We start from the raw sequence: 26,695 nt of genomic DNA on the forward strand, positions 1-26,695 counted from the left end.
GTGTTGTTGTATGTGTCCGAACCCTCCATTTTATTTACTGTCCTTTCAATAGGCAATGTTCCTCTTATAGAACCCTCTGTATTGATTAGGATAAAAACTTGGTCATTTTAACAGAGGCACCAGAAATAACAGCAAGCTTAAATAGCAAAGTTTTTATTCCCTTCTCTCATAAAAGAAAGTGTGGGTTATCCAGGACTGGCTCTTGAATAATCCAGGCCTTCAGTGCTACTCTGCTGTCATCTATGCATGGCTCTTTGGCTCCAAGCTGAGGAACTGGAAAAGCGGAGGGCAGGGCCAGTGCCTCCCTTCTAAGGGCACAGCCCAGAGCTGCTCTCTGCTTGGCTGGGAGTGGCTCACATGACTCTGCTAACATCCTATTGGCCGGAACTTAATTGCATGGCCTGGGCTGCAAGAGAGTCTGGGAGATGTGGCTCAGCTGAAAGGCCTGGGCTATTAGGAAGGTGGGAGGAGCTGTATGCTAAGGAGCCAAGGGCAGGAGGGGCCAGCATCTGAAGATGCTCTGTAATACCTGGTTCAGATTATCCAATTTCATTTGCCTTTTCTAGGAATCTGCTTCCTGCTTTCCTGTGAGTGAGCAATACCTGAGGGGCAAATCACCTTCCTGACCTCAAGGTGACCCTGGCGCTCACAAAGTAAAAGCAGGGTATGTTCTGCTGACTTGGGGCAAACCTCACTACTGAAGGGGACTGGTACCTTACTACTCACTCTTGCAAAATCTGAAGGAGAGAGCTGGAAGTTTGATTACCCTGACTGGGGGCAGTGCAGACACCAGCTTACCAGTCTTGTGGGGAGGACCTGCCCTTCCTGGGCTTGGTAGGGCAGAGTGTGTTCCCCATGGGCCAGGTGTGGGTCCTCTGGCTGGGGCCATGTGCTGTTGTTAGAAAAACCCTGCCTGAGAGAGTTTCCTTACAAAGTATGGCTAAATCCACAGAAAGGACTGGAGGTGTGTGTGATTGTCAGGCTGGGGGTCGAACCTGTAACCCAGGTACATGCCCTTGACCAGGAATCAAACCCGAGACCCTTTAGTACACAGGCCAATGCTGTAACTGAAAAATCAGACAGAGGCCGAAAACCAGGACTACAGGCTTTATTAGAGGAGAAGGACCTGTCGGGCTGTCTCGCAAGGGGAGGACAGCAGCACGTGCAGGGGTGAGCACGCCTTTTGAGGGGCAGAATGGGAAGGGGTGAGGGCTTAGTGTACTCGGCGCACACTGATTGGTGGCTTACTGCATTGTCCATATAGGACAATGGCTTAGGGTATTTAGCAGGTGTGGATTGGTGGTCCAATTTATAGTCCATATAAGGTACATGGTTAATCACTCAGGTATTTCCGGGCTGCAGGTTACGTCATACTCTGCCCACCAGTTGGGGGAAGGGAGGACCTATCAGTAACTACTGAGCCACACTAGCTAGGGCTGTTTCCTGCTTATTTATATCCTACCTATTGAGTCACACAACAGTGTTTAAAACCCAGTCACACTGACATTCTTCTTCCAGGGCATTTCATCTTGGAAATGTTCTGGAATGGTAGGCTTTGGGGTTGCAAAGACCAAATACCCACTTGGCTGATTTCATCAGAAAGCGGGGGAGGATTTTTTGTAAGTATACTCCCAGGTCGACTGGGAGCCTGAAGAAACAGGCTTATAAAATGGGCTGGAACCCAGGATCTTCAGCAGAGATCCTGCTGCAGAAATGGGTCACTGCATGTCCCCATTCCATGACTATCAGTATAGCCTTCAACAGTCCCTGACCCTCACTCCCTAGTGAAGGATCCAATCCTGGGTGATAGCATTAGGTTGGCCAAACCTATATCATATGCCTTTCTATGCCAGGCTGGCTGGGCTGGTGGAAGAATAGGAGGAGGATGTATGTAATGCATGCAGTAGGTCCATGCCCAGAAGGCCCATTCCATGCTCAGGGCCTATTTTCCTAGCTGCCGGAGTGTTTGCCTGCTGACAGCTCAGCTGAGTTCCTCCTATTTGCTGTCCTGGGAAGAAGAGAGCTGTTTACCAAAGGGGAAGATCTCAAATGTGAAAACATTTGTCCATCATTTTGTTGTTTCCCACTGGTTGTTTTTGCCGGGGAAATTTCCTGACTGTTTTAAATTAAGCATACAGGTGGTCAGAAAACAGTGTCCACCCAGATTATTTTGTTAGGTCTGTTTCTGTGTCAGCTATTTGTTTGTAGGATTAAAATTTATTTTTTGAGGTAATTGTAGATTCGCATGCAGTTGTAAGAAATAATATAGAAGGATCCCATGCACCTTTTACCCAGGTTCCCCTAGTGGTAATTCTCTTGCAAAACCCGAGGACAATATTACAACCAGGACACTGATATCAGTACAGTTTAGGTACAGAGCATTTTCACCACCACGAGGATTTCTCATGTTGTCCCTTTATAGCCACATTACCCCCCACCCCCATAGGCCTGGCCCTCCCCCACTGTCAATCTCCCATCTGCTCTCCATTTCTGTAATTTTGCCATTTCAAGAATGTTATATGAATGGAACAATACAGTACATAACCCTTTGTGGCTGGCTTTTTTCACTCAGCATATGTCCCTGGAGATTCATGTGAGTTGTTGTATCAATGGCTCCTTCCTTTGCTGCTGAGGAGTTAGTATTCCATGATGTGGATAGATCCACTGAAGGGCCTCTGTGCTTTTCCAGCTTTGGGTTATTATGACTAAAGCTGCTATGAACATTTCACATACAGATTTTTGTGTGGACATGAATTTTCATTTTTCTGGAATAAATGTCCAAGAGTGTGTATGTCTGTTTTTAATAATCTCATTCACACTTACAATCAGGATGTTTCAATTATAAATACATGTTCCTGATTTTTCCTCCATAATCAGAAGAACTGGAAAGATGGGGTTATAGAGACTCATGGGCCAGAATGCTTCAGTCCCCTAATGCCCTGCCTAGTCCCTTTTACTTATTTACCTGCCTGGTGAGGCTCTTGGTTTGCCAATTTAAGTGGGCAGAACTGGAATATAATGAGTTATATCTTGATTTTTAAATGTACATGTTTGTATACGCATAAACTTTCTCTGGAAGTGTACTCAAGCAGAAAACACTACTTACCAGAAGGTACTGGCGATGGGACAGTAAGGGGGAATCACTTTCATGATCAGCCCCTTTGAGCCTTGTTAATTTAAGCCATCTGACTGTAAAATGAATCAATAAAATGTGCAAACAAGAACACAAAGATTTCCGCACAGAGACCTCTCTGGGGCTGGATGCTTTCCATTCAACTCTCTGTTTCTTCAGAGAAAATAAACCATTGGAACCCCCCCTGCCAGAGCACCTGGTCCCACCCAGGGAAGACCTCCCAGTACAGGGATATTTAGAGGTTCCCCCATCCCACACATACCCTGGCCTGGGGACTTCAGGCTTTGAGAGTGACCCCTAGACACCCCTCATCACCATCCACAAGCCCAATGACTCCTGAGGGGCAGGCTTAGACCCATCTGGGCCTCTCTGAAGTCCAGTGAGGTGTCTGCCCAGCCCCAGGGCCACCTTCTCCAAGAAGCCTTCCCCAGCATGATTGAAATCCAGTTTCTTCTTCCTTGTCAGGTGCTGGCATCATTTTGTGTCTTCCTGATTACAGTTCAGAGCACACTTTCTGGATGCATGCTCACCCTGTTCCCTTCCTGACCTCCCACTAGGCTGAACCCTCCCTGCAGCAGATTAACATTTTTAGAAATGCTGGTGCACCTGGTGCCTGCTGAACCCACCTTCACACAATTCATGACAAAAACTACAAACCACAGAGGACAAAAAGTACATTGAATTTAAGAGCTGCGATTTTTGCATGCAGATGAATTCAGTGATGCTGAACTTTCTCTCTTTCTTGGGGGCGGGGTGAGGGTAAGAGTGTGCTCTAGGAGTGCCGACGCCCTTAATCTACCCTTTGGGTAAACCACATTGGCGCGCTAAGTACCGCCATAGAGTTGAAACCACAGGGAGTGAACGTGGGAGCCAGAAAATGCTCAGGGCTTCCCGCGTCGTCCAGGGTGTCCCGCAGGCGCGCGCCTTCAGGCTCTCCCCACACGGCGCGTACCCAGCGCTTCTACTCCCTAAGGTGGCGCGGACATGCGCCGCATCTTTCCTCTACTCCCACCCCTCCCCTCCCCTCCCCCAGTCACCGTCTCCCCGAGAGCGCGCACCATCTCATACCGCGACTGCATGGCCTGGGGCGCGCACCCCAGCCCCTCCCCCCGCCCGCCGTGCCTGTGAGTGGGGTCGCAGTGAGCTCGGCCCCGTTAGTTCCCGCGCTGCCCCGCCCCGCCCCTCTCGCTCCCGCGCTTATCACCTGCTGGCCGGGCGCGCGGGCGGGGACTTCGGGCGCGAGGGGGAGCGCGCGGGCGATCGGGTCGCTGGAGGTGAAGCGAACGAGGATGGCGGCGCGGGCAGCCGGGTCACCGGAGGTGAAGCCGGCGAGGACAGCGGCGCGGGCTCGGGGGCTGCTGCAGCTGCTGCTCGCGCTCTCAGTGCTGCTGGCGCTGGGCCCCGCCGCAGCGGCCAAGCTCAACATCCCCAAAGTGCTGCTGCCCTTCACGCGGGCCACGCGCGTGAACTTCACGTTGGAGGCCTCGGAGGGCTGCTACCGCTGGTGAGGCGCGGCCGCGGCCCCGGGCTGCAGGCGGGCGGGCGGGCGCTGCAGGTGCGCCGCGCGGGGGCAGGCGGCGCGAGCGGGTCTGGCGGGCGGGGGGCGCTCCTTCCAGGCCCGCGTGCAGCAGGTGCGGCGGCCGGACCTGGCGGCCTGCACGCCCCGGCGCCGCCACTGCGCATGGCGGCGCCGCTGGGCCTCTGCGCCAGGGCCGCCTAGGCCTGACGGGCCGTGACCTGCTTTTTTGTGGGTTCCTCGGGAACAGGGGCTCCACCCAGTCGTCCTGACTGGGGACAAGGGTTCTCAGGACGTCTCAGGTCGGGAGTGGAATGTGCCCGAGCGAGCGTCTGGGCCGGGATTGGCGCCCTGTAGTCTTCTTGTTCTGTGCTCCCGGGAGCAGGTGGACAAGGCCCTGCCAAGCCTAGTGATGGGGTACGGTCCCTGGCACCACAGTGATGTGGGAATTAGGTGTGGAGAAGTGTGGAAGGCGTGTGTGGGAGTCAAATCATATCCCTGCAGCATCTTTGGGAAGAACATAAACCTGTGATGAAAGGGCTTTTGGAGGAAATACTAGGGTTCCGTTTGACAGACAAGAAATGAGACACAGGAACGTGTTTGGTGACTCACGCCCAAGTTTCTCAGAGTGGAGTTATCCATGATGCCTCAAGCTCAGACACCTCTTCTGGCTTCTCAGGGGAATTCAGGGATTGTACACTCATTGTGGGGGATGTGATACTAATGAAACTAGAGGGCTCCGTGCCTCCTCCCCACATTTGGGAGACCTGGCTAGGCTCCTGGCAGGGCAGAGTGATGTGGTCCAGCCCTTTCATCCAGCAGATGGGGAGTAATTCGGCTTCTACTACTAGCAGGGTGGAGACAGCCTTTGGTGTGCCTGAGGCCCCCACCAAGATGGGCCTTGCTAGAGATGAAAGGAGGAGGTAGTCCCCTGCCTGGCTCCCCCCCTCCACCCCCCACCCCCCACCCCCTCATGGTACACCTTTGCTCCTCCCTTTCTTTCAGAGTCTCAAAGCAGGGTGTGTGTTGTGGCTTAACAAGGTGGGATCACATTACAGAGAAGTATGTGCGTATTTTAAGTTTGTTTGAATATTCATCTGTGCAAGAGTGGGGCCCAGAGCAGCTTTCTTCCTTACTTGCATCTTTTTATTTTTCTGTACGTTGGACTCCTAAAATAAGGACGTCCTATGTCAGCCAATTGCATTTTGGGTTTAGTGTCTTCTGTGCCTTCGGGTCTTGTTTCTGGCTGGCTGTCAGAGGCTGATCTTAGCTTCAAGTTTTCTATATCCCTGTCTACGGCCTTGTCTTGTGTGGGAAGTTTAGCTGTTCATGCTTTACAGGAGATACATGCTCACTCTCTGGTTGAAGTTGTCTGTTCTCTTATTTTATTGGTGAGAAAGAGGAAACTGGTTATTAAAAACAACTGGCTTCATAGGAGTCCTTTTGGATGTATTTGTATGCTGCTTCCTCCGAGCTTCTTTAACTGTACCTCCACTCCCCCCGAAGTAACAATCTTTTTTGTGTGTTTTTGTGTGCATTTTCTTCTGAATGGAGCATATAGACTAGAGTTATTTTAATTTACTTGTTATAGCTTCTTAGGAGGGAGGGGAAAAACAACACACGTAGTCTCTGGCACATCAGAAAAGCTTTAAGTGAGCTATAACTTGTTTTGCATCTGATCCATAGTTTTTATTGCAAGTGTGTGACCGCTCATTCTATGTGTCTCCTCAGGTGTTTGTTGGTTGTGATTTCCCCTTCACAGGAAAATCTTCCATCAGTCAAGTACTGAAAATGCTTTCTTTATTTTTAGTAGTGCTATTCCTAGTTTCATCATCTATTGTTTAGTTCAGTGATTTTCAACCTTTTACATCTCATGGTACACATAAACTAATTACTAAAGTTCTGCGGCACACCAAAAAAATATATTTTTTGCCCATCTGATAAAAAATAGGTATAATTTTGATTCACACTAGATGGCTATTGTTGTATTTGCTGTTGTCATTTTTTTTTTAATTTAACAATCTCAGGGAAAATAAGTCATTGCCCCTGACTAAAGGGTCACATATTGCATGTTTTAAAACTTCTTTTGGCACACTGGTTGAAAATCGCTGATTTAGTTGGCATGCAGACAAGCTGTATGTCTGCAGTAATCTAAACCTGGGAGGAAATATCCTCTGCATCCAAGGAGTTCATTGTTAAGTCTCTGTGATGAAACACAAAGAAAGCGTAAACTCTCCTGAACCTTGGAGTTACTTTGGTTATCCATAGAATTTGAAGTCAAGCTCCAAATTTACTGAAATCACATGCTTGAGCCAAGAAACAGTTTTGTCTTCCTGTTTCTTGATTTTATAGCATCAAATAATTGGACAGTTTTAGGGCCAGAGGAACCATAGAGATCATCTAGTCTAAACTGCCTATGTTTTAGTCTAAGCCTCAGAGAGGAACCTGCTGTCTGTGATGTCCTGTAGAGTGATGGTCTGTGAGTTGAGCAAGACCCCACAGCGGTTCTCAACCTGTGGGTCGCGAACAATGAAAATACATCCTGCATATCAGATATTTACATTACGATTCCTAACAGTAGCAAAATTACAGTTATGAAGTAGCAACAAAGATCATTTTATGGTTGGGGTTCATCACAACATGAGGAACTGTATTAAAGAGTCGCAGCATTAGGAAGGTTGAGAACCACTGCTAGGACATGGGACGCTTCCAGTTCTACCCCATTCAGGAACTTACAGCCTCTAGCTAATTTGCCAGACAAATTGAATCCCTCCAATTACACTCAGCATTGCTGGTTATGTGACAGATTCCTGACTCTTTTTAAATATTTTGTATGATTGAAAATGCTCCATAAAGTATATTTCATTAGGTCCTTTTTAAAGATATGTTTTATACAAAAATTACATCATATGGAAAATTGTGGAAAGGGAAATATATCATAATTCTTCAACTGTAATACAATCAATCAGTCACCATTTCAGTTTCCTTTTCATCATTATTTTTTCCCTCTAAGTTCAAACCTGGTATTAAGGCCACTTGGTAACCTCTTTCTCTTCCAACCACCATCTAAAATTAAAGTCCAAGTACTTTTCTATGCCGTTTCAAAATCTTCCTAGGTGTTCAGTGTCTGAGCACTATTCTGCTAGATAGATGTTACATTTTCTGCTTATTCTTTTCCTTTCGGTTGAAGTCCCAGGATTTCTGGATTCTTCAGTGGGCTGCACTGTCTTGGAGAAAGTGTCTTAGCCTGTTTTCCCAGAAGCAGAGCTCGAGATAAGGATTTAGTGTGCGTGGCTTATTAAAAGGTTTCTCCGCTGAGAAGTGGAATAGGGAAGGGGAGATGAGTGAGGATGTGGTCTCAGAGAAGGCCTAGCCTTGGGCTGATCCATGGGACCCTCTGGAATTGACTTGCATGAAGGTTGTCCTCTCTTGAGGTGAGGGGGAAACCAAGCTTATACTTTTTTACCCAATCAGCCATTGGCTGCTCCTGAGGGGAGGGGTGTGTGCAGCCTCCCAGGCCTCTGGGTGGAGCCTAATGGCCAAGGGTGTTTGACTGGACAAGGTTGCGGGTATAAACTGTGAGTAACAGTACTCCCCACAGCTGAGGGGCATGGGGTGGGCCTGCCTGGTAAAGAGCATCTGGCACCTGGCAGGGCATACACAGTGCGCACTGAATCGAGCTGTGCACAGGCGGCCGGAAACTCCCCAGGGCAACATGGAGCTGCCTGATGTGTTTGCCAGGCTTGGTCCTGAACTAGGTGCACCCACTCACCACAGCCCGGCACTTCTCAGCCACAAGTGTAAGGATTGTTGGGGAGGCAAATGGGACCCCTTTCTGCTACATCAGCCCTGTACAGTGGAGTTTGTCCTTGGAGTATGCTGTGACCCATTGAGAATCACTGGACATGAAAGACTCACAGTCCCTTTGTTCTTGCTGACCCGCATCTGAGAGTCCAGCACCTTCCTGAGATATGTACTTCCCAGGGTCCCTCTGCCTGCGCCCAGCAGGAGGAACCATCAGCAAGTCACATTGCAGTACTTTGCAGGCTGAAGTTGGGGGAGAGAGGGTGAGGTGAAGGTTTCCTCTGGCTCCTTCCAAAACCCTGCTACCTGCTGAGCCAAGTTGGAACCTCATCCAGTTCCAGCACCTTCTGCTGAGTTCACAGACTCAGCCTGCAGAACAGAGCAGTTCACATGTTGGGAGCTGGACAGGTGAGGCAGTAGGCCTGACGGGAACTGGCTAATCAGGCTCTGACATTAAAATAAAACATTTACAATGTGGAAGCTTACAAAAAAGTGGGCTTCATTCATCTGCAGGCTGACCAGTTTGCAACTTCTGCACCTATTCATTGGGCCTTCTGTGGCCTGTAACTGTGCTTCTGTTCCCCTGGTCTGGAGTATTTTTCCCTTGACACCCCATTTGTGGGCACTGTTCATCCTTACACACTCAGACCAGTCTCTCTCCTCCTTGCTTCTGCAGGGGTCTTGGAATGGTAGACTGTGTTTGTGTGTTCTCACTGGAGGTCATATTTGGTGTTATTTCTGGCAGAGATGCCACGTGCCTGCAGGTCCCAGGACAGTGCTCACTGTGAAGAGCTGTCCTGCCTGAGTGCCCTAGGGACAGCATTGATGACAACCATATTTCACAGGTGAGGGCTGGGGATTCACTTAACAGGTAGGTCATGAATATTTGTGACTGTATGAGCCAGGTGCTACTCCAGGTCCCAGGGGTGACAATGGACAAGCAGAGGAGAACCTGCTTTCCTGGAGCATAAACTAAGGAAAGTACAGGCCACATTCCTAGTGGTGAGTCTTTGAGGACATGAGCAGTGTGCTGTGTGATTCTGTAGAGGGCAGCCAGGAGAAGCCTCTGGAGCTGAACTGGAACCTGAGTGGGACCAACCGGAGGGAGCAGCAAGTGCAGGGGCCCTGGGGGGGGGGGGGACTGAGCTTGTTGGAAGAGCACAAACAAGCAGGTTTGGTGAGGGAAGTGGTGTTAGGAGATGAGGTTAGAGAGGTTGGCAGGGGCTGGGCCTGTGGGACCTTGTGGCCTATGGTTAGGAGACAGGAAGCGGGTGGTCAGGGTCAGGAGTTGGGTGGCATTAGCCTGGGACTGGTGCTCTGGGCCATGCTCTCCCCTCTGCATCTGGCCTGGGGCTGCCTCAGCGTTAGTTCCTGCAGGACTGGTGGGGCCTTGCTAAACTCCCTTCATGAGACCCAGATAGGGAGGTGCCTGGAAGTGTGTGTTTCTTTCAGTTGGCCTGGTGCCTGGGTTGTTTACTTCCTGCTTCATTTCTGGGTTCCCCATTCTGCTCATCTTCCGGCCTGCAGGCTCTAACTCTGCCCAGGAGGGGCTGGACCTGCAGGTGGATAGAGGGTGGGCTGTCACTTCCACTGCCACCCCCTCCCCCTTGGCACAGCTCTCACTTTTTCTTCTCCCTGTGGTTTTCTGGCCTGAACTTCCCTGTCCGGGGCTCCGCATCCTCTGCTCAGCTCCTGTGCCTCCCAGAGCGCCAGACACATTCTGTGTGTCCGAGGGCCTTATGTGACGTTAAGATTGGGAAAGCTTTACCCTTTCAAAATTCAGTGTCAGTCCTTTAGAGTTCCTCAAAATAAACGTTTATGTCTGGTTCCAATATGTTGTTTATATTTTTTTCTTTGAAAAATTGCAGTAAAATATACATACCATAAAATGTACCTTCTTAAGCATTTTTAAGTGACGGTTCAGTGGCATTAAGTACATTCACACTGTTGTGCAGCCATCACTGCCGTCCGTCTCCAGGACCCTTTCATTAGTGCCAGTTGAAACTCGATACTCATCAACCACCAACTCCTCATCCCCTTCCTTCCAGCCCCTGCAACCACCATTCTACTTTCCTTAACACCTTTTAATATTTGTCTGTCTTCAGAGGGAACAGGACGATGGCTCAGAACTTTTGCAGGCAGCAGTGCCCCCCCCCACCCAGCTCCGCCTTCCCAGAATCTAGTAACATTGTTTTGACTCATCTTTGTTTTTATGGTTACTGCAGATGTATGGCAAATGATAGCGGCTTTCTATCTACAGAATTGATATAGGTTTCCTTTAAAGTACTGTTTCTATAAAGAAGAATCAATTCAAAGGAAAAAATAAGGAGAAGATATAAGGGTTACCTGGATGTGACTGGATCCAGGAGGGCAGCATACAGCAAGAGCCCAAAGGTGGGGAAAGGCTGGCAGAGGGCAGCTGCCCGGTGGCCAGAGGCACATGTCCAGAGGCAGGGGCTTGGAGTATTGTAGGAGGGGTGTGGCAGAGGGAACAAAAACAGCAGAACCAGTTTTTTTCCTGCTAATCCCTTTACATGTTATTCCCCATTTAATCCTAAAAACAAAATTTAATCCTTGTAGGAATGACTTCCACTGCACAAATGGGAGCCAGAGACCAGGAGCCTCACAGACAGTTAGTGGCAGAGCCACTTTCAAAACCAGGTCACTCGCTCTAGAGCCAGCTCAGACCTGGGAGGCAAGAGGAAATGAGCCAGCACTTCTCAGCTGACAGTTGGTTTACCTAGTTCCTTCAAGACGGTTTTAGAACAGTTAGGGCCACTTGAAAAGCAGTGTCAAGGATACATGTGGGGTGTGTGGTGTTTGAGGAAGAGGTTAAGGCCATTTTCTGCCCAGGTTTGGAAGCCGGCCCCTCCCTGTGGACAGGGGTGGGAGGCCTTTGTCCTTATTTTGAACTATCTATGTGCCTTCAGCACAAGGGAGTGGGACAGTGTCCAGACCAGGGGTCTAGAGCCAGGCTGGACTGAGGCATTTTTCTAGGAGTATCAATATGGGCAGATTACTTATCATGCAGAGGTTTCCTTGTGTACCAGATGGGGTTTCAATAGAATTAAAATGAAATATTTGTGATGTGTTTCATTCTGTGACTGACACATAAAAAGCACATAATAAATGAAAGGTTTTTTCTTTAAAAAAATATAGTACCAGTAGTTTGAATGAAATAAGGCAACGAACCTTAACAGAATTCAGTCAGGGGGATTTCATTTGTCTAGATTCTTCTGACCGTATGTAACAGGAAACTCAAACCACAGTAGCTTAAATAAAACAATGGCCTGTTGCTCTGGCTCATAAACCTGGAGGCAGGAAGGATTTGTTTTGGGCATCTGTGTTGCAGGAGCTTTTCAGCAGTACTTGGTCTCTCAGTCCTCAGGTCTTTACTTCAGCTAGGTGCTCTCCTGGGGTAGAAGAAAACAGTTCCAGCCCTGCAGCCCCCAGAGTCAAGTCTAGTGGGGCACATGCTTGGGTCTGAACCCTGGCAAACCAGGGGAACACACAGCTGATTCACCAGGCCCCAGGCACCTGCTTCCTAGTGTCCAGAGGAGTGTGAGTACTCTGGGGCTCATGGTCTGAGAGTGGAGAAGAAATCGCCCCCCCTAGAAAATCTGGACACTGTTACTGAAAGAGGTGGGTGGAGACTGGGTCACCCAAACCAAGCACAGGTTCCCTACAGGAATGACACCCATGTGTGTGCATTGGCCTCACTCACCTGCTCGTTGAGCTGTTTAGATGTTTGTGTGTGTGTGAGGGGGCAGATATACCCTGGGTGGGGTGCTTGAAGGGAGCTGCTGTCTGGGAGGAGGCCATGGTGGGATGTGAGTGAGAATGACGAGAGGAAAGAAGGCGACATGGCTGTGTGGCCGGCACTGAGCCTCAGTCTCCCAGCTGTAAGGTGGGTGTCCTGGGCCACCTCCTGTGTAGGACTTTGGGGATGGTTCTGAAAACACTTGGAAAGGCCTTTTTTTTCCATTTAGGACATTTGGTGCCTTTTTTTCCATTTAGGACATTTGATAAAATTAAGTTTATAATTTCAAACCTTCCCATAAAGAGAACTCTAATTTCAGATGGCCTTACCTGTAAATTCTTTGAACATTTATGAAGAAATAGTACAAGTCCTTTATAAACTCTTTTAGGAAGGAGAGAAGGAATGATCGTTTCCTAGATCATTTTTGTAAGGCCAACATTACACTGATTGCAAACCAGACAAAAACATTACCAGTAAAAGAAATGCATAGACCAAAAGCACAAAATTCCTTAACAAAATACTAGCAAATCAATTCCAGGAAAATATAAAAAAGGATAATGTATCATGACCAACTAGGGTAAATCCCAGGAATGCAGGTTTGGTTTAACATTAACAAAGGAATCAATATAATTCATCATATCAACAGAATGAAGAGGAAAAGCCCATAGGTGCAGAGTAGTCAACACCATTCATGAGAAAAATTTACAGCAAAGCAGGAATAGAAGAGAATCAATTCACAATCTGATAAAGGGCATCTACAAAAACATGTGCCAAAATCATATGCTAGTGCAGTAGGGCAAGAAGTGAACAAGCCACAGGCCCTGTCCTTGTCTGCAGTGTCTGAGGGAAGTTGGACAGGGAAAAGCATTATTGCCAAGTCATTGTGTTGGGGCCTTTGAACTCTCTGATCCATTTCCCTCAGACACTCTTCTTCCGGATGTCCAAGAGCCCACACCTGCTGCTCCTTTACAGACATGTGGGTCTCTGCTCCATGTCACCCTCTCCGTGAGGCTTGCGCTCACCATTCTACTGAAAATTACAGCCTCTCCCTATCCTGCTTTAATGCTTTCCATAGCCCTATTTTCTAAGACCCTATATTCACTCATTTTGGTTATTCTTGTTCTCTTCCCACTGAAATGTAAGCTCTGTGAAGGTGAGGATTAATGTATAATTAGTACTTTGTTATATTCCCCGCTTAGAACAGTGCCTGGGACATTGCACATAACCCAGTAAATATGGATTCAATGAATGAATAAATGAATTAGGGGCCCCAAGGAGACCAGTGGTGTGGAAACTGAGAGGAAGGTAGGTGAGAAGGATCAGAGATGGGTCCATGGAAGAGTTGCCATTTGCCATAAGCCATGAGAGTTGAGCAACATGAGAGTGGGTGAGAAGGGCATGTGAAATGGAGGGAACAGTATAAGGAAAGGAATGGAGTGTGGAGGTGTGAAAGCTGAGAGGGAGGGAGAGACTTCTCAGCAGAGATCAGACTTGAAGTTGGAAGTTCAGGCTCTTTTCAAGAATGTGACCTTGAACCAGGGACCCTCTCTTAGGCTTGAATTTTTGCTTGTGGCTCTAAGGATGGTAGGGTGCGGGCATTGAGGAGGCTGCTCTTGGGGCCCTGACAACAGGGATCAGGGTCAGGCTTTATTAAGAGAAGAGGATGGACAGGGTCAAACATAAATGATCACAATATGGAAGGCCCCGCATTTTCTCCATTTCTTTAAAGAGCAGAGTTCTTGTGCTCAGAATCATGCCAAATACTGAAGGGCCACAAGCCCCTTATTTGGGAGCCTCCTCCTGTTTTCTGAACTTGAGAGCTTACTGTGTGCAAGGCCCTGTGATAAGAGCTTTGTTATTGTACTAAACCACTCTATCCCTTTGCACCAGGTACTGTTTTTATTCCCATTGTATAGAAGAGTAAATGGAGGTCTAAAGAGGTTAAGTCATTTGCTCAAGGTCACACAGCTAGTGAGTGGCAGCACCCTGCTGTCTCAGAAGTTCACCTTCCAGCAGATATCAGTAGGCAGAGAGCTGAGCAAGGCCATGTCCCATCACAGAGTGCTGCTCACCACTTAGCCGCAGGCCTTCAACTGACTGGATGACGCCCACCACATTAGGAAGGGCAACCTGCTTTATTCATTCCACTGGTTACATGTTGATCTCATCCAGACACCAGGGGCCCAGAGAAAGACCTTCACACTTCCATGTAGGCCTTGGGGAGTGTTGTTGAGTGGGGGATAGTGGGATAGACATGCCCACCAGCAGCTGAGATGCATGGATGAGCCAAATATGTGCGAGCTGGAGCAGCACACACGCTTGGCGGATAATTTAAACTGGAGTCTGCTCTCAGTAGAAAAGCCTTATGAGCCAGGACCTGCTTCTTTAACAGAACATGTTGCTGCATCCAAGTGAATTGGGCTGTTGGAGTAGGAGATGTGGCTTCAGTGGGGGCAGGTTGCAGTGTGGATCCACTGGAACCTCACCGTGAGGGGGACAGCGAGGCCCGATGACATGTCATTGCTGGAGTCTGTGTTCTTTGTACCTCTTTAAAGTACAGCCAAAACAAATGGCTTCAGAATGTCCTAGAAGGAGTCAGATAACTAAAAATAACCTTTTGCTGTTAACAGAAACACCACCCTAGGCTGCCCTAAACCCTCTGCGGATGGTGGGGATGAGCCCCTCTGGCTTCAGATGGAGCATTCTGGAGCCCAGAGAAAATTCCCAAGTGAAAGTGGGGGTGGAGGATGTGGTTGTCCACCCCCTGTAGTTTGCCACGTCTGCTACTGACTTCTCAGCACTTTATCATTCATTATGAAGTGTTTCCAGCCCTCCCAGAGGCCTCGCGAGGACCAGTCTGGCTCCCACTGCAGTGAGCTCAGCCCAGGTTGAGTGAGTGCAGGGATTCCAGACTGCTCTAGGCCTGTGTGTGGGCTCTTTCCCTGCATGGGTCTGGCTGTCTTCAGGCTGGGACAGGCCACCACTGCAGGCCTGAGGATGGGGTGGGTGCCTTCTTCCCCAGGCAGCCAGAAGAAGTAAGGCATGCTGCTTTGTCTTATCTCTGGGCTACATTTACTGCCCCATGCCAGCCCTAAGTGCAAAGAGCCTTTCTTAAGAGGTTGTAGGAGGGCTCAGCACCTGCTACCCCCAACCAGCCCTTGGCAGAGATCAGAAGATGCCCACGGGAGTGGTGAATTAAGAGTACTGTATCTGACTGGCTCTCCACCCAAAGGCCTGCCCTCAGAGCTGACTGTCCAGCCCCATAGTCACTTGCCACTCTTGGGAGTCCTTGACATGCTGCTGGGGCCATGTAATATTTGTGATATGTTGGATTAAGTAATATGTATTATTAAAATTAATTTATCAGTTGCCCTGCCTGTGTGGCTCAGTTTGTTGGAGCTGAGGTTGTGGGTTCAATCCCAGGTCAGGGCATATATGGGAGGTAACCGATGGATGTTTCTCTCTCTCTCTCTCTCTCTCTCTCTCTCTCTCTCTCTCTCTCTCTCATCTCCGCCTCATCGGGGACATTGATAGTGAGGGGGTGGGGATGGGGGAGGAGGAGGCGTGCACATGGTAGGTAGGGTGCATAGGGGAAATCTCTGTACTTAGCTCTTAATGTTGCTATGAATCTAAAACTGCTCTAAAATAGTCTATTAAATTAATTTTAACTGTTACATTTTTCATAAGTCAATTAGAACATTTTAAATGTGATTCACCTCATATTTCTACTGGACAGGGCTGCTTGTACTTAATAAAGCCCTAAAAACAGTAGGCACACAATGAAAGGTGCAGTGTCCCAGCCAGGCTCAGAAGGCTGCCTGGCATGGCAGTTGCAGACTGAGAAGGGCTAGGGATGCGGGATGAAGGGCTTCATGCCTCTTCAAGTGGAACTAGATAGCTCTGTTCTTATCAGCAGTGATTTATTTGTTGGGACTCTGTCTGAGATTAACTCACTGCTATGAGGGAATGAGAAAAGAGGTGTCCCTAGTTTGTTCTTGAGATTAAGACTTGGAGAGGGAGTGGCATTTATATCCTAGACTGAGAGTCCAGATCTCTAGCTCCCAGCTGCCGTTAAACAAGACAAACCATGCTGTTTCTCAGGGTAAAAGCAGGAAATGATAAATTGTCTTTATTTTTTCCTAATAGACTTTACTTTTCAAAACTTTGCGGGTTCATAAAAATATTGAGCCAAATTATGGATTTTCATTATAGCACCCCTCCCCTCAGTATCCCCCATTATCAATATCCCACACTAAAGTGGTGCATTTATTACAAATGTTGAGCCTACACTGCCACATTATTGTCCATAGTTCATAGTTTATATTATAGTTTGTACTTAGTGTTGTGCATTCTATAGGTTTGGACAAATGTGTATTGCCTTGTATTATTATAGTCTCATGCAGAGTAGTTTCATTTCCCTAAAAAATCCTCTATGTTCTGTCTATTCATCCTTCTCTCCCCAGTCTTTTACACAATTGTAAAATTTGGATTAATTTTAGATTTACAGGAAAGTTACAAAGATAATACCAAGTTCCTGTAAACCCTTTACCTAGCTTCCCCTAATGTTAACATCTTCCATAACCAGGAACACTTGTCAAAATCAAGAAACTGACATTGGCACATGACAGTTCACTAAACTCTAGGCTGTTTGATATAACCATTTTCTCCACTAAAGTTCTTTTTCTGTTCCTAGATCCAGTCAGGCGTCAGCATTGCATTTCTTTGCCCATTTCCTTTGTCTCCTCTGTCTCCTCTGATCTGTGTGAGCTTTCTAATTTGGTCTTGTTTCCACAGTAAGTGTGGTGTGTGCATACATGCATGTGTGTGCACACATGTTTGGAAGGTTTAATGTCCTTTGAAAATGCTCTTGAGAGTTCCAAAGCTATGGCCAGTTAAATGGGGTGTGTTTCCAGCATGGGTGTGAGCATTTTGCCACAGCTACCGTCTCTCATCTCTTGTATATTCTTGTCCATTTTGTTGTCTGCCCTCAGTCTCTGAAACTGTCTTTTCTCAGAAGTCTCTCAGTGATGCATTTTCTCAGGGGCTTAGACTTCTTTCCTTAACTGTGGGTGAGGTTTATTGCAGAGTACTTTCAGGCACCTTGCCAGCAGCTCGCGTGCCTGTGACGTCTGTGCAATCAAAGCACCCTTAGGTGTGTTTGCAGTCACTACTGTGCCTACTTGGCTCTGGGAGAGCCACTTGGCATCAAACTGGAGAGCAGGGAGAGGTCTGTTTGGGTGTATTTAACATCACTGCTTTTAAACACCAGGCAGTTTTTACAAGTTTCCTTCTGAATATTCTAGGACGTTGATGTATCAGTGAGTTTAAGCCGAGGCCAGGAAGTAAGTAGAGAAACATGTGCCTGCTCTGCTGGGTGCTGTGCTGAGTGTAGCCTTAGGAGGGAGCATCGAATTCTCTGCACAGCAGGTTCCCCTTTCCTGGTTCCTCAGTCACACTAGCAGCTCACTGAGGGCAGCACCTTATTCTCTGATCTATAATGTACATCAGATTGGAATGCTTAGCAGCGGTTCTCAACCTGTGGGACGCGACCCCTTTGGTGGCCGAACCACCCTTTCACAGGGGTCGCCTAAGACCATCCTGCATATCAGATATTTACATTACAATTCATAACAGAAGCAACATTACAGTTATGAAGTAGCAACGAAAATAATTTTATGGTTGGGTCACAACATGAGGAGCTGTATTTAAAGGGCCAGAAGGTTGAGAACCACTGGCTTACTGGTTGAGAACCCTGTGCTTGTCATTGCCCTTTGAATAAACGGAAGCCCCTTACTGTGGCCCTCAATGCCTCCTGGCCTCGTCACCTCCTGTCTTCTTGACTTCAGCTCCTCTGGTGTCTTTGACCTAACCCCCTGCCATCAACTTGACTAAGAACCTGGCATCTCCTTGAACTCAAAACCCGCTCTCTCCTTGACTTCAATCCCTGACCTCAGCCCCTGCCATTCTCCTTGAGCTTAGCACCTCTTATCTTCTGGAGCCCTTTCATTCTTTGAGCACACTTAGCTGCTTTCAACCCCAGGGCCTTGGCTGACCGGTCCCCAGCCTGATACACCTGTGTTTGGGTGGTGTCACTGAATGGCCACTTCAGAGCGGCTTCCCTGAGCTCTGTCTGCAGACAGCTGTAAGGGTAGCGCTCATCCTGTGATCTTTGTGGTGTTTCTACTCTGCTTGCACCCCTCCCTCCCATCTCACCGCAACTGGGAACTGTTGTATCACATGTTGTAGGTGAGAAAACATGGCACTGATCCTGGATACCTCCCAGAGTCATGCTGTCCCTTCATCCTTTTATTCTGGAGGCCTGTCTCTCCATGGGAAACCACCTCACAGATTTGGTTGATCATTTGTTTGTGTGTTGATCTGCCTTTCTTAACCACATCGACATGATGTTGGCTTCATCACATGGGGGCTTGAAGTCATTGTGGTCATCTTCAGCTTTGGTAGAATTTATTTGGGGATGGAAGCTAATGTTGGAGCCTGCTGTGTGCCAGGCCTGGCGTAGAGTCATGAGAGGTACACCGTGTCTTTTCTTCACCGGAGACCATAGGCAGTTTTCCTCCTGGTGTAGAATTATTTTCAAGCCCATAGAATAATCTCGTAAGATGCCTATCTAGTGAACATTGAGGTGGCTTCCAAGTCTTTGGTCTCCTGCTGGGTTATTTTAGCAGGAGTGTGTGTGCAGAGGTTCCACATCCACAAATTGTCCCCCTCCTATCAGAGGGGTCTTGGCTGGGCCTTGTTTCTCCTCTGGATTTGAAGTTTGTGGAGACTACCACCTTTATTCTGTGTTTAAGTCTGTGACAGAGCCTCAGATGGGGAGCCGCCTTTGGCTTCTACTCCCAGCTGTGCCTTGTGGGATGGCTTCAGAGAGCAAATTCTTGTCTTCTTACCACAGGTCATCGACCCGGCCAGAGGTGGCCAGCATCGAGCCGCTGAGCCCAGACGAGCAACATTGCTCCCAGAAGGCAGTGGTGCAAGCCCGTCTGTCCCAGCCTGCCCGTCTGACCAGCATCATCTTTGCAGAGGACATCAGTAAGGGCTTTGAGTGTCCTGTGTGGTCCCTGGGGGAAACCATGTAGCAAACATCCCACTGAGAGCCCAGCCATAGATGCCACTAGAATCCATGGCAGTGCTCTCTATTTCTCCTGTTGGGTAGGAGGACACCCAGGCAGCATAGGGACACTGAGCAAGCAACATCATTACCCTGGTCCCTCCTGCCAGCACTTTGTACAGTTTTCCCTGTCATGGAGGCTGGCTTTCATTTCTAAATTAGTATTTATTATGCAAATAACTCGTAATGAATATTGAATCAAAATGAAGAAAGTTGTTGTAATCCTTTCACTTCCCCATATTTAATTTACCATATTATGGTTGTAAAATGCTTTAAAAATAATATAATTTTCTGTCTTGCTTTTCTTCCATCTAACATGATATGAACAGTTTTTCATCTCATTATAGAATTATTTTTAATGGCTGAGTTATATTCTTAACAGGAAGTTGTCCTGTAATCATTCCTTACATTGGACATGTATGTTGTTTTTAGATGTTTATTTCAGTGTTACATAGAAAAGTAAAAATTCTTATTCAGAGAATTATTTTGGGTTCTGTTAGCCATTTCCAGCTAATGATAGATTCCCAGTTTTACTGGGTCTCGCAGCATGTGAATATTTTTAAGGTTTTTGATATGGGGCTGTATTGATTTCTACCAAAGTACATTAATAGTGCACATGAAATTTCATATGGTGCCTGGAGAATGGTCAGAGTGATTTTGAGTCACATGCTGTTATTTTTGCACTAGGGAGTTCTCCAGCTAATACCATTTATGTGTCTTGTTTGTGGAGCAAGTAAAACATCTGTGCTCAGGGAACACCGTCCTTTTCTTCTGTTGTAGAGCTGATAGTCTTATGTAAAAACACCAGTGTAGATCAATAAACACCACCAGGCAGAATTCCTAATCTCACTGTAGGGACAGGCATCAGAACAGTACTATCTTTTTGGATGCTCACTCATCGTCATCTAACATAATGACTATGCCCGGAAAGTACAATGTTTCCTTAGAGGAGTGTTCTGCACACAGCTTTAAGTGCTGGTGCTCATGTTGGAAAGGCACACAGTGGGCAGTGAGCATGCCTCTAAAGTGCTTACTCTTTGAAGGTCCATGCTGACTTTCAGAAGAGCGTGTGCTGGTCAGCTGCTTGCCTTCTGAGGCTTAATTTGGTTCTTCCAGCCCTGTATTGTGGTGCTTGTTTTGTTGGCTGCTCTAGTCTTTGCCAAAGTGTAAAACCACCTGACCTGCAAAGCCCTGGAGGTGGGTGGCAGTCATGCCCTGGCACTCCGTCTGACCCCTGAGTCCTGTTCCTTTAGCCACGGGCCAGGTCCTGCGCTGTGATGCCATCGTTGACCTCATCCATGGCATTCAGATCGTCTCCACGACCCGCGAACTCTACCTGGAGGACTCGCCCCTGGAGCTGAAGATCCAGGCTCTGGACTCTGAAGGTGAGCACATCCTCCTGGCAGTCTCTGTTTCCCTCTTCCCTGTGTCCAGTCCTACCATTCCACACAGAAGGCTGCTCCAGCCAGGAAAGTGAGGTTGGTGATGGGGATGGGGAGGAGGCTTGAAGAGCTCTGGACTACCTGGGAGGTAAACCCCAGGCCCTTGGTGTCAGGGATGCCATGGCCACTCTTGTTTACTGGTCTCTGTAGTAGGGCTGGTGAGGTGAGAGCTTTTGTAGCCTCTGGAGGCTGACTTCAGGCATGTGCATAGGGATTGTGTTTGGTAAAGGCACCTCTTTGAAAAGTGACATCTGAGTAATGAGAAGCTGGGATAGACTCCTGTGTTACTAGGTTGTAAACAGTGGGAGGCATTCTCCTTGCTTGGCTTTGAGTGCTGGTATGACTTCCTGGTCCAGATGGAAGATTGTGTGTGTGTTTGCTTCTGTGTGTGTGTGTGTGTGTGAGAGAGAGAGAGAGAAAGAAAGAGAGAGAGAGAGAGAGAGAGAGAGAGAGAGGAACAGATAGACTCTGGCACACATGTATACTGCTGTCCTCATGTAGTATCTTTCTTCATTTTATCAGAATCGAATACTGAATTGTTCTTAGATCTATTCTGGCAGTCGTCAGACTATCTTCACTGTATGTAGCCTGACCTTGTGGTAAAGGAACAAAGGGAAATTTTGTAGGTTAGATTATTTTTCTTTTCCTTTTAAATTAAATTAAATTTATTTATAAAATTATTTGTCAATTACAGTTGACATACTTTAATTTTCTCAATTACAGTTGATAGGCCTTGTTGTCAATACATCAGAATGGCCAAGGCCGCTCTGAGCATGAGACTAATTAGGGTGCCCAAGGCCAAGATACCATGAATAGCTGCAAGGCCACAGTGATCTCATGGTACGGTACGCTGTGCCCTTCTGTAACCCAAATGATTGATGTCGCTGTTGGCAACTAGCCTTCTTTGTCGCTGGAGTAATATACAGGTTACTGACCAGGAGTCTGCTAGAGAGAGAGCAGCTGGGAGAGGAGTGTGTGGAGAAGCAGAGGTGGTAGGCACAGAGAATGTAGCTTCTATGTGTGCTGGAGAGGCTAGAGGTCTCAGATGGAGCTGAGAGCTGATACTGGTACGATGTAAGGCTAAGAGCTCACAGAGAGCTCAGATATAGCCACCATGTTAATCATCCAGTGTGCTGGGACAGTGAAGCTTAGAAGTAGTTACTGTGTGAGGCTACAGAGACCAGCCAGTGTGCTGGGCAGGAGAGACAGGAGAAGCTGCTGAGCCAGAGAGCTGAGATACCACTATGATGCAAAGCGGTAAGTTTAGAGGCAGCATGCGGCTGCTCAGATAGTAACTGTGGGTACAGAGACTGATGCTACTTTATGGGAAAGATATGTATTTACCAGCCTGTGTCCAGCTGCCTGCCTGTATGGACTTTGCCGTGAAGAATTGTCGTGTCTAATGGTTGTATGGCCACTGCTTTCTGCAATAAAGACGCATTCTTATATACCCACAACCTCTCATGGCTTCTCCATCTGCCCCACGAATTGACCTGTGTAACTAGTGAGCACAGGATAAAGGAGGAACTTGGACTAAGTTCCCAACAGTTAGTACAGTGGGCAGGGTTCAAGGAAGAATTAGCCCTGTGCTTGGCTTAGTCGAATAGGAAGAATTTTGAAGAATATATGGACTCAAAGCCACTCAGAGCATCAGAGCTAAAAAAGGAAGGGATTAATAAGTACACAGTTACAAAATAGTCATGGGGATGTAAAGTACAGCACAGGGAATACAGTCAATAATATTCTAATAACTGTGTATGGTGCCTGGAGGGTACTTGAAATATCAGGGGGATCACTTTGTCAAGTGTATGATTGACTAACCACTATGCTGTATACCTGAAACTAATACAGAATAATATTGAATGTAAACTGTAATTGAAAAATGAAATTTGACTTCTGATCAAGATGACAGTGTAGGTAAATGGGATATTTGCCTCCTCTCAAAATTACATCTAAACTACAGAATAGTCATCACCACCTGAAATCAAGCTGAATGGAAGTGCTACCACTAGGGAATTAGAGAAGAAGCCCCATCAAAGCTGGTCGGGGCAGAGATGTGGAATGGGCTGGTCCCACACCCACATGTGGTGGACAAAAGTCCAGAGGGATATCTCAGCTGCAGAGGTCCCCACTGAAGAGTGAGGGGTCCAGCCCCATACCAGCCACCCCCCGCCCCCCAGGTTCCAGTGCTGGAAGAGAAGTCTCCACCACTTCTGACTGTAAAAACCAGCAAGGACTGAAGCTGAGGAAGACGGAGGCTGCTGGAATCCCAGGAGGTTCCTTGCAAGCATGTCAAACTCGTGGCGGGCCATAAGTTTGACATGCTTGTCAGGTTCTGCACAGCCCTGGCTAGTGTGACTCAGTTGGTTGGAGTATTGTCCTGTACACTGAAAGGTCGCAGGTTCTATTCCCAGTCAGGGCATATACCTAGGTTGCAGGTTTGAGCCCCAGTCAGGGGGTATATAGGAAGGTAACCGATTGATGTTTCTCTCTCACATTGATGTTTCTCTCTGTACTCTCCTTCTCCTCTCTCTAAGATCAATAAACATGCCCTGGTATGAAAATGAAAATAAATAAATAAAATAAAGGGCCTGCACATGGACTTAGTCAGATTCACTACCTCTGAGCTCCAGCACTCAGGCAGCAACTTGAAAGGCACCAGAGGCAAATGGGGAGGAAGTGAATTGTCCAGCATTAGGATGAGAACTGGGGTAGGCAACTTTCTCCAGACAGAAGTGCTGGCAGAGGACATTGTTCCTTTGATGAGCCTTCCCCCCACAGAGCCAATAGGCCAGAGCCACTCTTTGCTCCATCCTAGTGATTTCCTGAGAACCCACCCCACCACACCCAGCTTTCAGGCCCACCCAAGCTGTTTCCAGTGGCCTTTCCATACTAATGGCCTGTTTTGGCTCATGCTTCAGATTTTTCTAAAATTTCTCAAGCAAGTAGCATCTGCCTGCAGTGAGCCTGTACCCCCTCTCTAAGTGGCCCAAGCCCGGCACTAGCAGCAACTTGCCTTGCATCACAGCTTGGCCTCTCCTGGGCACCTCCAAGCGCAGCACAAGTAGCAGCCATCTGTAGATCGCTTTGTAGCTCATGCTGGGTGGCCCCGGGCAGAACACAGGTAATGCCTGATCTTGGCCTGCACCTCCCAGGAGGCCCCAGAGCCAGTGCACCCAGTGGACAGCTTCAGATCAAATCAAAGCACTGCCACCCAACCACCTTGATAAGCAACACACTTAACGGGTGGACTCAGCAGGTACCAGAACCCTGCTGAAGTAAGTCCTGCTCTGTGGGATGGGCCCCTGCATAGCTGATCCTCCAGGGTGGTTGGAGGTTGGTGGTCACAGCCAGTCCTTGCAGCTGATTGGCCTGAGGGGATAAATCCCTCCCATTGACATGCCAACAGCAGTTGAGGCTCAACTACAAGAGGAGGGTGTACAAAGCCCACACCAGCATGTACCTTTGAGTTCCCAGATTTTGGTGGTCAGGGAGGCTGCACCATGGGACCCTACAGAACACCTACTACATTAGGACACTCTACCAAGCCTGGGAGATGTAGCAGCTCTACCTAATACATAGAAACAAGCACAGGGAGGCTGCCAAAATTAGGAGACAAAGAAATGTGGCCCAAATGAAAGAACAGAGCAAAACTCCAGAAAAAGAATTAAACAAAATGGAGACAAGCAATCTGCTAGATGTAGAGTTGAAAACACCAGTTATAAGGAGGCTCAGTGAACTTAGTGAGAACTTCAACAGCATAGAAAAAAGGACATGGAAATCATAAAAAGAACCAGTTAGAATGAAGGATACATTCACTGAAATGAATAATTATGGAGAGTCAACAGTAGAGTAGATGAAGCCAAGAATCAAATCAGAGATTTGGAATATAAAGAAGCAAAAAACACCCAGTCAGAACAACAAAAAGAAAAATGAATTTAAAAAAAATGAGGACAGTGTAAGGAGCCTCTCAGACAACTTTAAGCACACCAACATTTGCATAGTGGGGGTACTGGAAGAAGAGAGAGAGAGCAAGAAATTTGAAAACCTATTTGAAAAAATAATGACAGAAAACTTCCCTAACTTGGTGAAGGAAAGAGACACAATGCCTTAGAAGCACAGAGGGTCCCAAACAGGATGAACTTAAAGAGGCCCACACCAGGACACATCATAATCTACACTAATAAAAGACAAAGATGCTAATTGACCATACCTCTGCTACGCCCAAGCCTTGCCCACCAGCCAATCAGAGTGACTGTATGCAAATTAACCCAACCAAGATGGCAGCCGGCAGCCACAGAGCTGGAGCAAGCAGGAGGTTTGGTTGCCCCGGCGATGGAGGAAGCCAAGCTTCCCGCCCGCCCTGGCCAGCTGTGGCCTCCACAAAAGGCAACAGAGTTTCAATTATAGAAGCTAAATAAATCCCAGATACCTGCTTCTAGCCAGCCTCCACTGGGAGCTTGGGTGGCTAGGGGCCAATGCCAGCCTGCAAACAGCCATCAGCCACTCACCCAGGCTGGCAAGGCACCCTAGGGGGGACCCCCAACCTGAAGGATCTGTGGCCAGCCTGCAAACAGCCATCAGCCCCTCACCCAGGCTGGCCACACCCTCATGGGGTAAGGGTCCCCGCTTGGGGGCTTGGCCAGCCTGCAAACAGCCATCAGCCCCTCACCCAGGCTGGCCAGGCATCCCAGCTGGACCCCCCTCCCTGAAGGGGCTGTGGCCAGCCTGAAAATGGCCCTCAGCCACTCACCCAGGCTGGCCAGGCACCCCAGTGGGACCCCCACTCTGATCCAGGACACCCTTCAGGGCAAACCAGCCAGCCCCCACCCATGCACCAGGACTCTAATTCTATATAATAAAAGGGTAATATGCAAATTGACCCTAACAGCAGAAAGACTGGGAATCACTGGTCACTACGACACACACTGACCACCAGGGGGCAGAAGCTCAATGCAGGAGCTGCCGCCTGGTGGTCAGTGTGCTCCTATAGGGGGAGCTCTGCTCAGCCACAAGCCAGGCTGACGGCTGCCAGTACAGCGGTGGTGGTGGGAGCCTCTCCCACCTCCTCAGCAGCACTAAGGATGTCCGACTGTAGCTTAGGCCTGCTTCCCGCTGAAAAATGGACATCCCCCAAGGGCTCCCGGGCTACCAGAGGGATGTCTGACTGCCAGCTTAGGCCCAATCCCCTGGGGAGCGGGTTTAAGCCAGCAGGTGGTCATTCCCCGAGGGGTCCCAGACTGGGAAAGGGCACAAGCCAGACTGAGGGACCCTCCCGAGTGCACAAATTTTTGTGCACCGGGCCTCTAGTTAAAATATAAAAGGGTAAAGACAATCCTAAAAGCATCAAGAGAAAAGAAAGCAGGTAGTTACCTACAAGGAAGCCCCCATAAGAGTGTCAGCTGATTTCTCAACAGAAACTTTACAGGCCAGAAGGGATTGGCAAGAAATATTAAAGTGATGAACAGCAAGGACCTGCAATCAAGGTTATTCTACCTAGTAAAGCTATCATTTAGAATTGAAGGACAGATAAAGAGCTTCATAGACAAGAAAAAGCTAAAGGAGTTCATCACCACCAAACCAGTATTACAATAAATGTTAAAGGGTTGTCAAGAAGAAGAAGAAGAAGTAGGGGAATGGGGAGGGGCAGAAGGAAGAGGAAGAAGAGAAAAAAAATGAACAATAAAATGGCGAATACTACAGTGTTGGAGGGAGAAAATGGCGACCAGAAGGAAGGTAGGGAGGGAGAGAGTGTGAGAGCGCAAGGAAGTGATAGAGGAGTGTGTGGACGTGTGTGGTGTGTGTGTATGAGCTAGGGACAGTTAGATTCTGCAGGTCTTCTAAGGGGCTGCTAAACTGGGAAGTCTTAGGCAGCAGAGTCCCGCTCCCTGCGCAGACACACCTGGGCGGC

General features: G+C 48.0%; 1 protein-coding gene across 2 annotated transcripts in view; it reads left to right on the forward strand.

Annotated features, from left to right (window-relative positions):
• The first annotated feature begins 4,258 nt into the window (after positions 1-4,258).
• The window catches only part of NUP210 (nucleoporin 210), a 126,958-nt gene continuing 104,521 nt past the window's right edge, over positions 4,259-26,695 (forward strand). For both annotated transcript variants that reach the window (XM_059688312.1, XM_059688313.1), the window contains exons 1-3: positions 4,259-4,637; positions 19,127-19,263; positions 20,596-20,727. In XM_059688312.1, the coding sequence (XP_059544295.1) occupies positions 4,423-4,637; positions 19,127-19,263; positions 20,596-20,727 (484 nt within the window). In that variant the 5' untranslated portion in view covers positions 4,259-4,422. The remainder of the gene's footprint in view (positions 4,638-19,126; positions 19,264-20,595; positions 20,728-26,695) is intronic.

This window comes from Myotis daubentonii, chromosome 3 (genome assembly GCF_963259705.1).
Source record: "Myotis daubentonii chromosome 3, mMyoDau2.1, whole genome shotgun sequence".
Classification (NCBI taxonomy): Eukaryota; Metazoa; Chordata; class Mammalia; order Chiroptera; family Vespertilionidae; genus Myotis; species Myotis daubentonii.